Source organism: Tubulanus polymorphus, chromosome 6 (assembly GCF_964204645.1).
Source record: "Tubulanus polymorphus chromosome 6, tnTubPoly1.2, whole genome shotgun sequence".
Lineage (NCBI taxonomy): Eukaryota > Metazoa > Nemertea > Palaeonemertea > Tubulaniformes > Tubulanidae > Tubulanus > Tubulanus polymorphus.
Genome location: NC_134030.1, coordinates 9657543 through 9675176, shown reverse-complemented (window position 1 = coordinate 9675176; position 17634 = coordinate 9657543). Strand labels below are relative to the sequence as shown.

At 39.4% G+C, this 17634-nt stretch overlaps 2 protein-coding genes across 3 annotated transcripts; one reads left to right on the top strand and one right to left on the bottom strand.

Moving 5' to 3' along the window:
* Positions 1-353: 353 nt before the first annotated feature.
* On the bottom strand, positions 354-6776 carry LOC141907420 (glycoprotein-N-acetylgalactosamine 3-beta-galactosyltransferase 1-like). Of its 2 annotated transcripts, XM_074797058.1 has the most exons (5): positions 6644-6775; positions 6324-6426; positions 2935-3217; positions 1529-2214; positions 354-667 (listed from the first exon to the last, which is right to left on the bottom strand). In XM_074797058.1, the coding sequence occupies exons 3-5, from the start codon at positions 3209-3211 to the stop codon at positions 476-478; spliced, it is 1155 nt and encodes a 384-aa protein (XP_074653159.1). In that variant the 5' UTR covers positions 3212-3217; positions 6324-6426; positions 6644-6775; the 3' UTR covers positions 354-475. The 2 variants fall into 2 exon arrangements, with proteins under 2 accessions (XP_074653159.1, XP_074653160.1); XM_074797059.1 differs by lacking the exon at positions 6324-6426 and having other exon boundaries at positions 6644-6776.
* Positions 6777-15092: 8316 nt separating this feature from the next.
* Positions 15093-16298, top strand: LOC141907723 (adenosine receptor A3-like). The gene has a single exon (XM_074797461.1). The coding sequence runs from the start codon at positions 15093-15095 to the stop codon at positions 16296-16298; it is 1206 nt and encodes a 401-aa protein (XP_074653562.1).
* Positions 16299-17634: the final 1336 nt, after the last annotated feature.

Here is a 17634-nt window from a genome sequence, read left to right as displayed (position 1 = left end):
TCTGGTACGTTATGATACGTATGTAATAACGCCTGTGTGCTGTATATACTGATGCATATGTGGGACATAAGACATGATTGAGCATCGCGACAGATGTGTTCAACCACGAACAAAGGGCGTGCAGATCACGTGTGCCGCCGTCTACTCCAGACATGAGATTATGGTGGCGGGTGAAAACCTCCGGAATGATTGATTCGAAAGGTGATTAACAGATAAAGAAAATATAATCGTAAGACTAACGGGTGTGCTACGATGACGTAATTGTTAAAGATGGACACGTGAAACATGAAAATGTTAAACGATGAATATGTTGAACGATGTAAGGATAAGAAGTTGGAAGGCGATTAGTAACGAGAAAACTAATTGGAAACTTTATTGATAGCTTGAGATTAAAAAAACAAATGAAATAGAATATACAAATTATTGCTCAATATTGCCGAACAAGTCAATCGTATTATTAACGTTGTTGCCGTTTTCATGGCGTTTTACGAAACTCGCCGTTCACTCCCATCGTCGTTTCACGTTTGCTTTCGAAGTTCGGGGGAAGAGAATAATGTTTCGAAATTCCGAACGGCCGCAAGTGGTATATGAAAAATTCGATGACGTACATGTTGCTCGGTTGGATGTAGTGAAAACTGATAGTGAAATCGCTGCAGCATCCTGGTCCCTGAAATGATATAGGTAGGATACATTCAATGCTGCAAGTTTATACTGTTGGGCCAATAGTGGAATGGGTTGGTCAGAGGTAACTGCACTGTACCCACACCGTGTTGCGCACACTAAGAAGTGGCTCAAGTTGGGCGTTTGTGCGGAAATAATAAGAGCTATTAGTAACCCCGGTTTTACAGACTGGTGTTGACTTTAACCCAGGGGCCAACTCATTTCAATTTCAGTTGAGTTAACTCCTGGGTTTGAGATGGTACCAGTCTATAAAACTGGACGCAGGGCCTTGTTTAGCGGAAGACAGAGGGCAGTTGCCTACCCCGAGAAATTTTGTAAATGTGTCCTTTTTGCAAATATATGTTATATTGTTATATCCCATAGAACTGCATTTTTCCGGGTATCTCTGCCTTTCCCAAAAATGATTAAAATTCGGGGTACGGCCCTGGTAACTATAAATATTACTAAAATGGGAATGGACTACTAGCTTTGGAATTTTGTGAATGTAGGAAATCAGAATATAAGTTTCAGGTTTTGACTTCGAGGAAAAACAAAATGAATGTATCGACGGTTCTAAGACGAAGAGTGGAACGAAATGTAGCTGTAAAGACAATAACACTAAAAGAGAGATCACAAAAGATAGAAGTGTGAAACATTCGGAACATTCGTAGAACGAATAAGGCCGAGGATAAAATAGTTACTGGGTGGAATTGCAAGAAGATTTGGATTTCACAACATTATCCGACCATTCATTTTAGAAAACAACCGAGTATAACGTAGCATTATATCTATCGTAAACGTTAAATTTTGACTATTTATCAGTTAGTTATGTATTCTCTTTCCATGGGTGTAGGTTAGGCATACTCACTATTTCTGAAGGATGAACGATGTATTTCCAGAACCAGAAGTCTTTTGGCAAATAACCTTTAAACAAATGGACCTCTGGTCGAAAAGGATGAAAGCGGTCTCGTTGAAACTCGTCCCTCGTATCAATGTCAACTACACCGATAAGCCCCAAACATTTGCCCATATTGAAATCCTCTGGAATGCTTTCGATTGACTCGCATTTGTTACTGGCGCCAAGTCCGTGTTCGGCTAGTCTTCTAACTGCTTCACGACTTAACACATACCCGGCACCTCCGCTCATATACGGCTGTTTGGTCCTTTCCCTAGGTGAACGTAATTGGCGGCCGAAATGGACAGGCTCTGAATTGTTGTGGAAACTCAACAAATGGCGAAGGTTTTCCATGATAACGTACGTGTCGTCATCAGCCTTCAGAAACCAGTCGTAGTCGTTCAAGTGTTGCTGGTAGATGTACCTAAATGCCGCCTTAGTCTTACCCCACAAATACCTGCGACCTTCTTTCACCCCTGGCAATTTGACAGCTGGTAAAGATAGGTCATCTTCACTGCTGATGAAAACGTAGCCGTTGCATCGTTTGAGCCACGTTGCTTTCACGTGCACGGCTTTCTTGTCCCTATTCATCGGCGAAGTCATGACCCAACAGAAGACACGCACTTTTTCGAACAAAGTGTCGGCGACAGTTCGATCGTCTAAAACGTAAGATGCAAGAATATGACTGCAAGGCATACGGTTTTAATGGTGGCGTGATGAATTTACCTTATAATGCCACTATTGGGACCGATGGATCGGAGACCATGGCCACAATAATAATGAAAAACAGTCCGAAAATGTAACTGCAGCTATTAGTTTATTCGACTAGCTCCAGAATTATTTTCGGACTGTTTTTCGTTATTATTGTGGGATTCTCTCTACATTATCGTCACAACTCGGATATAGTGTTTTATTAATCGAGATCGTTATGATATTTAGATGGAGCCTAAACCCTAACGCACACGGTATAGCATTTGTTTTGCCAAAACGGAAAATAACGTTTTTCACCGTTTTCACAAAACGCTTTTCGTAAAACGTTTTGCCCGCAAACGATAAAACGTTCAACGGACACGGCAGTTATTCACATCAACTTTTGTAGTGCCATGTTATACATTATTGCTCGCAGATTGGTTATTCAGCCGTGGATATTTTGCAAACACAAAACATCCACCGCACACGGGACGAAATACGTTTTCGACTACACAAAACGTTTTTCGCAAATCAAGCAGTGCTTGTTTCGCGAAAAACGTTTTTCTGTTCGGTGTTTTGTGTAATGACTTCCCCGTTTTTTCGGTGCCGTGTGCGGCGGGCTTTCCAATCCTCGTAACTAACTTTTGAGTGCAATTGTTTGACACGATAGCAAAATCCAAGAACAATACCTTTGGAATGGTTCTCGCGATAATCGTCCCATGTTTGTGCTCGTCTTAATACTGAGTTGTTACCATTATTGTCGATAGTGTTTTGATCACCGGGAATACCTGGTATACTTTCAACTGTGAGTACAGTTACATTTGAATTTGATCTTCGGTAGCGTTTCCAACTGAATATTCGATCTTGCGCGCCCATCATGACACCGAAGTATAATCCCATTACTGCTCCAAGAACAAACACGGCAACATAGCGAGCGAATGGCCGAAACAAGGCTCTAGCCAACATTTCCTTCTGTAAATTGAAATACAGTACTGTAGATTCATAGGCAAAAAAAATATATCTTAGTTTCTCATCAATTATACAGACATCAGCATTCAGTTAAAAGCAGTAAGAAATATATATGTTTTAAGACATTGAGAGAAACGTATGTCTGGTTTGAATTGATGGTTATTTTGTTGTCTATTTCATTGTTGATGGAATTTTCTCGTTGTGAATAAATCTGTGTCATTCGATTATTAAGAGGTATTTACAGGAGAAAAGCTATGATTTTGTTTTCAGTGCTAATAATGTATTATGGGACAGCTCGCGCATCTTGAAATGCATGAGCAAGCGAAGATTTTAGGCCACACAAAGAAATACCCTAGTTTCTCATCAGATTTTTTTTTCTGGAAAGTGACGAAGGTGGGCGAATTTTATTTTTATTGCTTTTTTTTAATAAAAAGGTTCAAGTAAAAGGCTCAACCCGAGACTTATAGAACAGCCGCGAGAGGGAAGTTTTTTTACTAATGCCAAAAAATGCCAGTTATGCGAGTAATTCAGAATTAAGTAGCTCCTCAAAACCTATAAAATCAAACTATATCGACTCATTTAATCGAAACTGAGACAATCATTTTCACTAGATGTGGATTACCAGTACGTCGAGGATGAGCATACAAACGCCCGCAGAAATAAACCACTGATTTACACTATACCATTCAGCTATGCGGGCGAGCGGGTTTTAATTCTTATTAAAAAAAAGACGACCGATGCTTTGCCGATGCGGGCGAGCGCATTTGTCTTTTAAATTTCAATTAGGGATTTCCTGACGCGGGTGGCATTTGACTTTCTTGAGAAACTAGGTAGTCTTTTTGTGCCCTTATATCGGGTTTTTTAACTTCTTGAAAATGAATACTTCTCACCGATCGTCTTGGATTGCATAAGGAATGTGATGAGAAACAAAGTATACTTTCTGGGATTGTGTATAAGCACTGAAACCGTATTTCAGTGAATAAAGCATCAGGAAAAGCATCTTTAAAAATCACTTTCAAAAACTACTATGTAGACTGTATTTAACACTCAGTTTCTCGGTAGATGTATCCCCCTGCTTAAAATTATCTAGGGAAACGCCGAAACACCGAATTCTAAGCGGAATTTTGCCAAATATTACACAGGGGTGGATTGAAAGTGACCTTTTCAATTGAGGTAAGTATGAAACAAAAAGAAGTGGAAAATGATGAATATACAATGGTATACAATGTGGTTTTGTGTATTTCATGATTAATTTCATGGATTTCATTGTTCAACCTCGTGGAAATCTAACGGAATTCTCCTCAAAATTTCTTAAAAATTTCTTTTGGCGAGTACAGGAGATCCCCTTGAGTACCCTCTCACGGCCATTGGCCGTAAGGGCTATGCAACTACGCAGCTTGCGTCGTCCTTATACAGCAACATTTCATATGGTCCATTTTTACTTTGAGGACACCGTCCCTACAAAAATCCTAGACCCGCCCTCGATGAGCATCCTCCCACGGCAGGGATTCGAACCTAATGGCATCGCTACACTCAGCCACGGCACGAACCTCTGCCACAGCAGACAGGGTGCGCAGGTACACGCGCAGCTTTGGTGCACGAAAACTTACGGCACCAATCACATTGCTCATCGTATAATCGCTGAGGTAAATAAATTTCACGGCAGAGCTATAAATGGGAATTAACCCCAGGCTAAAATAAAACGGGATAGCTATCTGATGGGCTGATAATGAGATCATCTAAGCTGCGGAGGAAGATGCTCACAGAGGGAGATATCTCCCAAAATGGCTGATGATTTTTTGTACTTTCTTATGATTTTCTTTTACTAAATCTATTAATAAGGATTCATAGTCCTGTGATTTCATGAGGACAGAGCTAATGTGTACGCACAGACATGCTAATAAATTTAAACTAAATGTCATGTAACAGCTAGATTAAGCATTAAGATGTTTACAACTCGATTTAAAATAAACGTCATGTAACAGCTAGATTAAGCATTAAGATGTTTACAACTCGTATGTTACGTACCTACATTGTACTGTAACATGGGCTTACTGTAATTACCGGAACGGAACGAAACGATTTTCGTCATAGTGGACAAATTACGTCATTACCATTTCTAAAAGGGCAATTTGGTTCAAAAAGGGGGTCGTCCCATCCCCCTCCCACCCCTTTGTGTGATCAGCAAAAAATATGGCTTTGTGGCAGCTCTACAGTTGTATTTCAAGCAGCCGGTGACCTTAAATCTGTAAAATACAGTTTCACTACGGGGTAACTGTAATTTGTGGAACGGAACGGAACACTACTAAAATCCACTTTCATTAGCGTATATTGCGCTGATTTATTCGTTTTTGTTACACAGAGTACCATATCAACATGATTCAATTTTTCTTGTTCCGCTCCGTTCCGGGAAATACAGTTTCACGAGGGGTAACTGTAGTTTGCGGAACGGAACGCCTACTAAAATCCACTTTAATTATCACAGTTTATTCATTTTTACTGGTGGAAAGCTCGTGGAAACAAGGGTGATTTTTAAACGTAGAATTTTCGACTCATAAATTCAATGCACGTGAATTGAGTAGGGGCCCACTACCACCGGGCAAATTTTCAGGGCGATACATGCAGTAACGACCGAGCAGTCGGTTTCGACAATTAGGTATTATTATATAAGATTATAGTACTGTGATGAGACTCCCCTGGTAAGTGGGTCCGGATCTGGAATTCGTATATTTGTGTAAACGTTCGTTCTCTTGTGAATAAAGCATTGTCCAGGCAAGTCCTTTGTTATTCTCGCTCAGGTGCTTTAGTGGAAATATCGGCTCACTGTGAAGTTTTAATCCCCTGGGACATCCCAAATATAGCTCCCGGGACCTCGTATAACAGTACTACTTTAGAGAATACTTTCTTAGAAATCCGTCTCGTTTATGTATGGTTTCATCTTGAAACCTTTGCGTTTACGTAAAAATTATCGAGGAAGCTTGGGTTATTTTAGATTATTTTATCGAAAGAGAAGGGGTGGCTTTTTGTAGACCATGATGGTTACGATAACAAGGAGAGACGCGGTGACTCTTCGTGGAGCCCAAAGAGATGTAGTCTGAACTATACTCACGCTGTACTGTGTCACTAAGTTTGCGTAGCCGAACGATTGACTCCGGTCTATTCAGGGCTAATGTATATACACCATGCGCTTAAGCGAATATCAATAAAAGATTCTGCAAAAAATATTCTATGAAATTTAGTATTACGAAAATCCTACAATATTGACGAAAATAAAGTTCGAAAATGTTTCCTTGAGCTGGACTGTAGTTTATTCAACGTTTCGACTACTAGAAATAGTCATCTTCAGGAATACGTCTATATTGTGGGATTTTCCGCAATAATATCTTCACAATGCGGATATAGTCTCATCAATGGTGTTTCAATATTTACTTTTTTGCGTTTTTTCTTTTCCTTGTAGCAGCAAGCAAGAAAATAGGACTTAATATCCACAATCCCAGTCGTCCCGCGTGCACCTCGATTGAACTATGGCATAGTCTGTATCCGATTACGTTTATATACGATGGGTAACTCGACGTAAAATGGAAATGTGTTGTTTCCGAGCCGGGGTCCGATTTTATTTTTTTTTAACAGCGCCATATGGTCCGCAGATGGTGTATATTATAAGCAGATTATACATCGTCGACATCATTTCATTTCACAATTGAAAACGTTGGAGGAAACTTTGACAATATATAGACTCACTCGTGTTTCATTTTTAGGCACTAAGATCACTTATGATCACCATGTGTACATGTCCATGGATAAAGGGTGCAAAAAACTCCACTCACACAGATGCCAACAACTTGCGACTTGAACGTTGTGCGGTATCCGACGTTGTGACATGTACCCTGATAAAGTTTAATGTTTTTTCACGTTAAGTTTGAACCATAATTTGTCACAATCGCAGGTCGGAGTTTTATACAACTTTCTGCGAAGTTGCCCATAATACTTTCGTTCAGCACGGCTGCTTTTTCGAAATTTGGAATTTCGTTTGCCAGACATAATATATGGCTGAGATTTTTAGAAGGGATACGCTTACGTGCGATTTACGAATTGCGTAATTTCGTTGTTAAGCGCGTTGCTATGGCCCTCACGCTAATTTGGGAGGTCGGATGAAAAAAATTTCAACAAATTTTTGCAAATTAGGGAAAACACTTTCTATCTTAAGGAATAAATCTTCTAAATCATTTATTCGTTCTAACTCTGCATAAAGCCTTTAATATAATTAGTAATAGTATCATTACAATGAGCGGTTAACGATAGGACTAGAGCAATACAGATTAGGTTGGGCACTGCCCCTATCATGCTTCATAATTATATATATGTTGTTTAACATTCATTGCATATATATTTTCATAACGTCCTTATCAAATTTAGTGAGTTGGAACAGAAGTGCCAAAAAGTATTAACAAGAAAATTAACTTTAATAAATTATTTGACGCCTGCGAAAAATTTCTGGGATAAGCTAATGTGGAATTGCAAACTTGAAATCGAAGTTTTAAGAAATTTGGGGAATTATGAGATTTGGCGATTGGGTAGATGATACAGTCTTCGACTGGTCTAATTTTTAAAAAAAATTGTCAACTTGTGACCGATTTCGATTCATTTTTGCCTCTAAGCTGGTCTGCAACTTCATTGCCTCCATGGTTGAAGAAAGAGCTCTTCTGATGTCTGCTTCATCATGACTTCGAGCATATCGTGTAGCCAGCCGGCCCGGTCGACCGGGATCCCGGTTTGGCTGTCACTCGATATCCTAGACTTGAGTCTGGGTTGAAGTTGTCATTTAAATAACTTATTCATGTTATTCTGTATGAATTACCCGTGTGTCTTGTATTTTGTATTTTCTTAGTTTAAAATTTGTAACTTTATTGAATTTGGGAATTTTATCCCGGAATTTCAATGAAATAAGGATCAATAAAGTATTGAATTGAATTGTCACCTTATACACATGCCATCAGTGGACGCGGAGCCGTATATCTCTACGGTTGGCGTCGTCACGCCTCAGGTGACAGCTAAAACAAAGAGACTGGGGCGTGGTCACGTCTCAAGTGACGGTTCCTATTACCCCCGATAGATGGCAAACTAGTCGAGTCTGGCTGCTTACACTGAGTCAGCATGCTCTATAGAGAGCTCACAAGCGATTGTATATACTCTACACACACAGGCAGTATGTACTGGTTGTCGGCGACTTTTTTTTGTTGCGTGACCTCAACTTGACCTCAGGTTTTGGGGGGTCCTACCTTGCACCCGTAGGTCCAAACTTTTTATAACTAACATTTTCTGGTAGAGATACCTATTAGCTTCATAACAGATATTGGTTTTAGGAGGGTCTCTACACTGGAAATGTATCGACCTTTACATTGAAATATGAAGAAAAAATTAATTCCCCCAGATTGAATGGATAATGAAAAATATATCCCCCGCGAATGAGATATGACAGTTATGCTATTATAAATTGCTAATCTCATGAAACCTGCATACCTCTAATATCGAACATATTTTCTAAAACATTTGAATATTGAAATTATATGTTTACACGTTTTTATATAGACCGCTTGTAGCCGCCGATGAAATTCACGCCGGCCCTACTCAGATCGTAGATAGCTTCGTCATTCCACTAGCATCCCCATGTCAGGGTCTGACTTTTATATCAGACTTCCAAATCGTGTATACATCCGCCATTTAACCGAATAATCCGATTTACTTATCATTTCTATTATGCCTGACGCTCCTGATATAATCATACATCCTTTACTATTACAATACGTCTTCTCATGATATTCAATACAATATAACATTTCGACGTTAAAATATAGGTCATTATATAATCACAGGGAGCCATTCTACATCTTTATCAATAATATTTTGCCAAATGGCTTGTATGTGTACACATAAACCTGTGACGTTTTGCACATCGATTTACGGTTGTCGTTTGTAAAATGACGCTGAATGGTTAGCATTGTTTAGATTTCATAATGGTAACGTTTTATAAGGCGTCAAAAAAAATCTCACTTTTGACGAAGATGGCTCGTTCGAAAATGACTATATATTGTATCATTATCTTAGCCCGTCCACGAGAATGGGTACCTATATATCGACGGAATTTCCATACGATTTAAAAGGGGTATGTCCAATATGACAGAAATAAACTGGGTTGATTTTACGATAAAGTTCGTCCAATACAAGATTTAGATTCATCGATCTAAATATCATTTATGTGAGAGAGTTCTTCGCTTTCTGTGAAACGCGAGCGATCTCGGTGAAGGCCGATGTTTCTTGGTATGGATTGAAGGAATACGCCCACCTGCAGGTTTAAACAGGATTTCGGGCTGGCTTCTATATTCTTCTGATTTTTGGGAACTTTTTCCATTTAATTTTGATGGAATTCTAACGGTCGCTTCTACATGTGCGCGTTTACTTCTATATGCGTCCTCATATTTATCCATCCTCGCTTGCCAGGGGCTAGTATCGCTCCCGAACTCGCTTAAAAGATAAATCAAACTTATTTACAGGATGGAAAAGGTCCTGGAATCATCAACGTAGTAAAACTTTGACAACAGATTCTAGCAAAAGTGCAATTGTTGCCCATGGTAAAGACTAATTTGTACACCCCAGAACGTATTCAACTCCCTGTGAATATTTCAGCCATTTATCAAATTCCTCGCAAACGATATTCCATAATTCGTGAGCCCTTCTGGTTTACATACGCCGGACTAAAAACGGATTATCTATTTTCATGGATTTCGACTATGGGGTTCGGCTAACTAGGCTATTCTGGTTCTCTTAAATATAAGCACGGTGATAGAAACGTGAGCCTCTGATCCTAGAAACGTGAGTCTCTGTGCACCGATGAGCGTGACTAAACGTCATGACTTTCGTAATCAGACCGGGTAAACTTGTTAATTTATCATTTCTCGCGCTGAGAAGGATTTCCATAGAAATAAGAAAAGGCTGGTTATGGCGCATTCGACACATTCACACGCAAACCTCGCGACATTAATGTATCAACAATATTCGTCACTTACAGAAGCGTTGTCTCATCGCGCTATTCTAAGGCAACTGCAGCAGCGCCGGGTTCACTAAAGCCGTAACTTACGGGTGATACAATCTCAATTATCGGAGACGTGAAGATGCGCGTTTGTTCATTCGTCAGGCGGCAGTAAAGCGATTTATCGAGCTCCTAGATCCGGAACCGAACGAGTAAGTACAAAAAATTACGTTAACGTAAGGTCAGCAGTAATTTCTCGAATGTCAAAATTTCGGGACGACATCATTTGCTCGATAGTTTTGTTTTCTGTTAAAATTCTTTACTTCCTAGAATGTTGAATATTGTTCACACTCCGACTTTAAACTGAAGGTTGAGGAAATATCTAAGACACTTTTTACATTTGTCTTTTTACTTAAAAGAAAACAGGAGTTCCTGAGGAACTCTTTCTATGACAAGTCTAAATCAAAAAGGAGATACTCTTAACAATAACTAGTATCTTGGAGCACATCCAAGCTAACATAATATACATAATACTACGTGTGGGCATTGGCCCAGTTGACTAACAAAATAAACTTCAGTACAAAGTGAAATAAACTAAATTTATTATCATAGTTACAGGGTGTCCCATTAATTACTATACATAAAGAACTGCCTGTATCCTCCACATTTCTTAATGAAATGTTTCGATTTTCCACCAAATGATAGATGTAACAGTACTTTTTGATTATTATCGTGGTTGCTATGGTAATTTGCTTAGTGATTTCCTAGCAAGTGATTAAATTGTTGTAGTGATTTTGTATAATTGTGATTAAGAATATATCACTGTTAAATCATATCTATGTATCTGAAACAAAAAGCCTAGATGGTATGCTGGTTTTAGGAAACCAAATCTTTCTGTCAGTCTGAACCATAGATTTTGGTGTCAAGAATCCCTATTTGATTGCAGAGAAGCCACTTTATCAATGTCATCAAGTGAGCTGTCTGTTGTCTACGAGGTGTGATCTTTGGATTTGCCATACAGTAGGTCATCCAGTGGGCCTATAATCGGGCCATACCTTTTTGACAAAAAAGGAAATGCTGACTATGAATGGAGCCAGCTATCATAAGATGCTGATTCAGTACTCCATTACAAAATTCGTAGATGTCTAGAGGATGTTTCAATCCTGTGTGGTCCCGACAGAATGGTGTGCAATGTCTTTCAGCACACAAAACAATTGATGTTCTGCATAGGCATTTCGGTGACAGAATCTTAGCGCTCCAAACTGTAAACGACTGGGCCCCATACTCGCCTGACTTAAATCCACTGGATACATGTGGGGCTAGCTGAAGGACACAGTGTACCAAAACAAGCCAGAAACTATTGATGATTTAAAGAGAAACAACTGCAATAACACAGATGATTGTCAATGTACTGAGAAATTTCAACAATAGACTGAATCATGTGATAAAATTGAAAGGTTCTCCCATCCAGCATATTTTGTAAAGTAATTTGATTTTAGTTAAGTAATTTTTGTGGTGAAAAGTATTATTATAGTCCATCTCTCCTGACGATTTGGCTGATTTATCTCAAGCGGTTTGAAAATGACAGGCAGTTCTTTATGTATAGTAATTAATGGGACACCCTGTATTTTCATTTTTAATCAAAACTCCAAAGAAATACGCTAGCTTGTTTAAGGTGTTGGATCGATATTCATTGCCTGATTAAATTTTTGAATGACGTCGTATTGTACACTAGCGACACCTGGTGGATTATGGTGGAATTCCGCTTGCCACAGTAGTGTTGCTAGTTTGTATCTATTCATTTCGTGAAAAGGACTCGAAAAGGACTCGAAGAGATGCGTCGAAATCGATTGACCGAATCATGTAAGTAAAATCATGGTTTTTTTTAAAATTTAAAATCAATTTTTGATAGTTGCGTTTTGCTATTATTTAGTATTTAACAATTTAGTATTAAACTCTCCCGCAATTAAACCTATGGAACTTAAAATCGCTTTGATATTTCCATGTGATGTTTGTATTTTACGCCACAAAAGCAGAAATAATGCTTGACGTTATATCCATAATTCAAGGAAGAATGATTGTTTCATTTCAAGATATAGGATATTCTGTCCAAAACGCGGATTTTAGGTTTGAAACCTTCCAAGAAGTGACATTTCGTTCTAGGCATAAGATTTCGTTCAAGCAATATAGGTACCATCCGAGACTTTAGATCTCATCAACGACGGAAAATTCACGAATCACATGTCTACGGGAAATCATGACGTAATCACAATACAAACACCTGGGCGTGGTTTCGAATCCCATGTTTCCCGGCAAAATTGATCTTCGATGCGTGATTTCACGCGTGCGTAAAGCCTGGTTGGAGTGCCCTGGTTTCAAGTGTCCAGATAGAGATTATAATATACGTAAATTCGATTCAAAGATGAGATCCTTCAAAACGCGGCAGTACTTGGGAAATGCGTCTCAGGGATTTGAACCTGATGACATCACATAAACCACGTCTACACTAGCTCGTTGAACCCAGGTTTCACTGTACCCGGGTTTCAATGTACCCGGGTGAGTGGCGCCGTGTAATGTACTCGTAGTGAGTAGCATCTACACGTTAACCCGCCTTCGGTAGTACGAATCCACGAAGTTCGCATTCAATGTCAATTGTAGCGCCCGAACGCTGCATTGAACGTGGGTTTACCGTCTACACTATACAAAATACAGTCCTAATAGTAGGCGGACGCGGGTTCAATGAGGAGTGTACCCTTCTTTTTCTTTTTCTAAAACCCGGGTTTTGCGGAAAACTATGTATTGATCCCGTTTTTCGATCGTAGCGTACACGCGTAATTCCGATATTAGAAGCAAGTGTGGACGAAGCTTAACCTATTAGTCTGGCAATCGCTGAGGAAAATTCACGTATGTATTCTGTAGAATAACCTGCGCTGGAATAAAACGTGATTTCCAATATGATTGGCCGATAATGACGTCATGGCACTGCACGGGCGCAGCGGCGAGTCACGTGATGGCATCAGGATATGTGGGACTTGAGACCAAACCCAGTCTTGCCTATCGGGATGAAGTCAGCATATTCTGCGTGGTCGTGTGGTTATTGAAGCGATCACGCGAATACTAGGTCCAGGATTAGATTTTGCGTATTGGCAGGTTGTCGATTTCTTAAAAATGAAATCCGCGTTTTGAACACAATAGTGTTTATCCAAGGATGTTATTCACTTCTTGAACTAAATGTTGCTTGCTTTAATTATTCCGCTGTTGCCTACCATATGTCTACTGTCCTATTTCATCCGTATAATATAGCCAGCCGGATTTAGGAGGTGGTCTTGGGGGTCCGGACCCATGCCTTTCCATTGAGGTTGCCCTTTTCGCCAGGCCAAAGATCGTAAAAACCTGCTTATTTGAAACACATCCTTTCGGAAATTTCATCTTTCCGCGCACATTTCTTCTAAAATATTATCATCATTATTATTCTTTATTTACAAATTAAATTACATTAGGAAATTACACAAAATAATATGGTAATTATAAGTCGATGGATACCAGGAGAAGTAAAACACTTGTAACCATAAAACAGGGCCCTGGTACCCATGAAAATCACACACGCACACACGCACACACATGCACACAACCTTTCGCCAAACTATCACACTTGGGCAAGCACACGCATGGAAATCATGACAAGGCACAATAAATTCAGATCAATATACATTAAACAGAGTGACCCATTAACAGATGATGTTTGAAATTCTTTTTAAAAACGTAGATACTCTTCGACTCCTTTAAAGTTGGATCGAGTGAATTCCAAGGTAGTGGACCAGAATATCAAATAACGAGGTCGGGACCCAGTTAGTAGCCCTATGAAATGGCTGCTTTATTCGAGAAAATCTTTTTATTTTCTTCGTACCCCGGCCTTCCAAATTTCCTAGATCGATTCGTCCGAAATTTTAGAATTTTAAGAATAAACATACACTGTCGAAACAAAACGTCATTTCAACCTCAATCGTCGATATGATATACAACCGTATTGACTCCGAGACGACATAATCATAGGATTGCATGAAAATTGCATATACTTTCGTCGACTTAACCGCGATGACGTAAATGCATAAGACAAATTGGTTTTTGAAAAAAAGTCTGAACAGAAGAAAAATGAACTGTGAATAATTTGATAATTTGACCTCCGGTCCACACACGTGGACAAAAATATGTCTAATATTAGCTGCCATTCAAGTTATCAAAGTATCCAAAGTAATTGCCTGGGAAGCTCCTCGACACTTTGTACATAGTTTTCATGATAGATGGCGCCAGGTTTGTGTGGCCATACTCGTCATTGAGGATTTTTCACAGGAGATAATGCATTTCATCATTGATGTCACCAGAATTGCAAAGATTGCACTTCCATTCGTCTATATCCAGATTACTAAGGGATTCCTGTTTTTAAGCACTGAGACAAATGTGAAAAAGCGTCAATTGTATATGCTGCATTAACATATTTTAATAGCATTCTTGTACTTAATTCAAGGTCAGAATAAACTTCACTTATACTAACTTACTTCATAAATTAAAGCTTTTACCTACACTTTTATGTCCTCATAGTTCTTTGAAATTATGAGGAAATTTGTGAATGTTTCCAAATTGATACTGAATTCGTGCCGTATGCTGCTAGACGATGCGGAAAACATAAGTTCAATAAGAGATATCGTACATTTTTCAGGCCCAGGCACTAGAGGGTTAAGTAACGACAGAAAATAGTAACGAAAAAAGCAACGATTCCTTCATTCATGTTTCGTACATTGCAGGAATACACGAATATATCGGGATTTCATCGTAAATCTACACTAGTTCACGATGGGAAGTCTGATGTACGTTGACGAGGTAAGAAATGGCAGCCGAGTGAATTGTTCCAGATACATCTTACCGCCCGGGTCGGGAATGAAACACATCGTTTTGCTCACCATGTTTTTCATGGCCTTTTTCGTGTTGACGGGCAACATGTTAGTCTTGGCGTTTGCTATAGCGTATAAGAACCTACGAACGCGCTTCGATCGCCTTCTGGTGAGTCTCTCCCTTGCGGACACGATCGTCGGTATCGTCATATTTCCGCTCGTCCAGCTATTTACATCAGAACCGGGAAACGCGAGTATCAGATTGTGCTTGGCGATGCACACGTTAGTAACTTTCTCGTTAATGGCCTCGTGTTGTAACGTGCTATGCATTACCGTTAACAGATACATAGCAGTCAGAGGTTCGACTTTCTACAGAAAACACGCCGATAGAATAACGACCATGACAATCGTTATTGGTTGGCTCATTCCGACGGTGTACGTGATGGGGCGTATGACATCAGCAGACCCGGCCCCGAAATGTTGTCACTACATAGCGGTAAGCAACGTGGCAAATCACGTGACTAATACGTTAGCGCTAACCGTGCCGATTCTGGGTCTTTTGACCCTTAACGCGGACATGATACGCATATTGTACAAACAGAATCGAGTAATAGCAGGAAATACGGGTATGAATATACCGAGTCATAGAGAATCGAACGCTTATCTGAAAAGGACTCTTATAACTACGTGCGCGTTAGTGTTCGCTTCGATAATATGCTGGACGCCGTTTTTGGCGTTGTATTGGAAGGCCATGACCAAAAGCGAAGGTAAAAACCTTGACCTCGCTGCAAGGCATAGCGTTATGTTGATCATTTACTCGAACTCTTTCATCAACCCGATCATATACGTTTTCTGTAACAAGAATTATCACCAAGCATTTCGAGACGCCTTCAAATGTTTAATGAGGAACGAAACGTCACCTCAGCTGTCGAATGGTGTAGTCGCGTTGACGTCGGCGCAGACGAGTCAAACGCTCGTCCCGAGAAATCCGACGATGTATTTTTCGGCGAGTAACGTGATATCTCCAGGGGTCGATCGTTTCGCAACGACGACGCCTTCCGCGAGTCAGTTACGCGACAGTGGTGAATCGTCATCTAGCAAACAGATAACGAAGGTTCGAGTCAATTCTGCAAGGAAAAGTACGTGTTATGATAATACGAACATCTAACGCTATCGAAACCTTTATGACCTGGCAAGCATATACCTGGGCCAGCATATATTAGATACGGCGGATGAGGTTGTCCGGACAATATCCCGTTCAGCACGAACCTTTGACGATTTGATAGATCATACAACTAGATTGGATAACGCGGAAAAGTCCTATTGTGCGGTGACTGCAACAGTCGAATGGGCAGCCTTGAAGACTTTCCTGGTGACCACGTTCCTGTCCACTATGTCCACTAATCTCTAAAGAAATGTCCCACGACGGGTCGATTTGTTTACGCAAATTTCGTCCAATACAAGATTATAGGATTTATATCTATATATCGTAGAAAGTGAGTTATTCGCTTTCTGTGAAACGCGAATGATCCCGGTGAATGACACTGGAAATGGGTGTTCTTGGTATGGATTGAAAGAATACATTCACCTGCAGGTTTAGACATAATTTCGGACATTATTTCAGGCTTTTAGGAACTTTTTCCATTGATTTTGATGGAATTCTGAATGTCGTTTCAGTTGTGCACGTTTACTTCTACATGCGTCCTCAATGTGTCCTTCCTCGCTTACCAGGGGTCCAGTATCGCTCACGAACTCGCTTTCACCAGCCCCCGTTTTTGCGCAAGATTGACATAACAAAGACATGGGATGATTTGTCAAACTTGCGAAATACTACCATGTTCGCTAAAATGTTCGCTGACTGGTGCATTGGATAGGATATTCGGCAGGAAGCATTTTTGTTGTAACAATCGCTGTATACATATATATACATATATATATATATATATATATATATATATATATATATATATATATATATATATATATATATATATATATATATATATATATATATATATATATATATATATATATATATATATATATATATATATATATATATATATATATGTGAAACCGTCATCCTATATTCTCGTCGTACAGAGTATCCTTCATGACCATAGTAATATGATGAAATTAGATGTCAGTAGATATAATCTATTCTAAAATAATGATTTAGTAAGTACCGATTAATGTACGCAATTTTGTACTGTGAATTGGTCGTTTTCCATTAGCGTTGATGCCCAACTGCAAGTAGTTGACTTTTTTCAATAACTTATATTGATTTTGAAGTCACTTCACCGGACATCGCAGCGGTGAGTGAATTAACTTCTATTTGATGAAATGCAAACCAGTTCAATTATCGTGAACTGGGTTCCTGAATTGCGAAGAGTTTAATAATGTGAACCTCGGCAATATCTGGTTGTTACAGCAAATTGAATATATACCTTAGAAACTGTAGAACGAAGGATCAAAGATTAGTACATGCAAATATGAGTACAGCC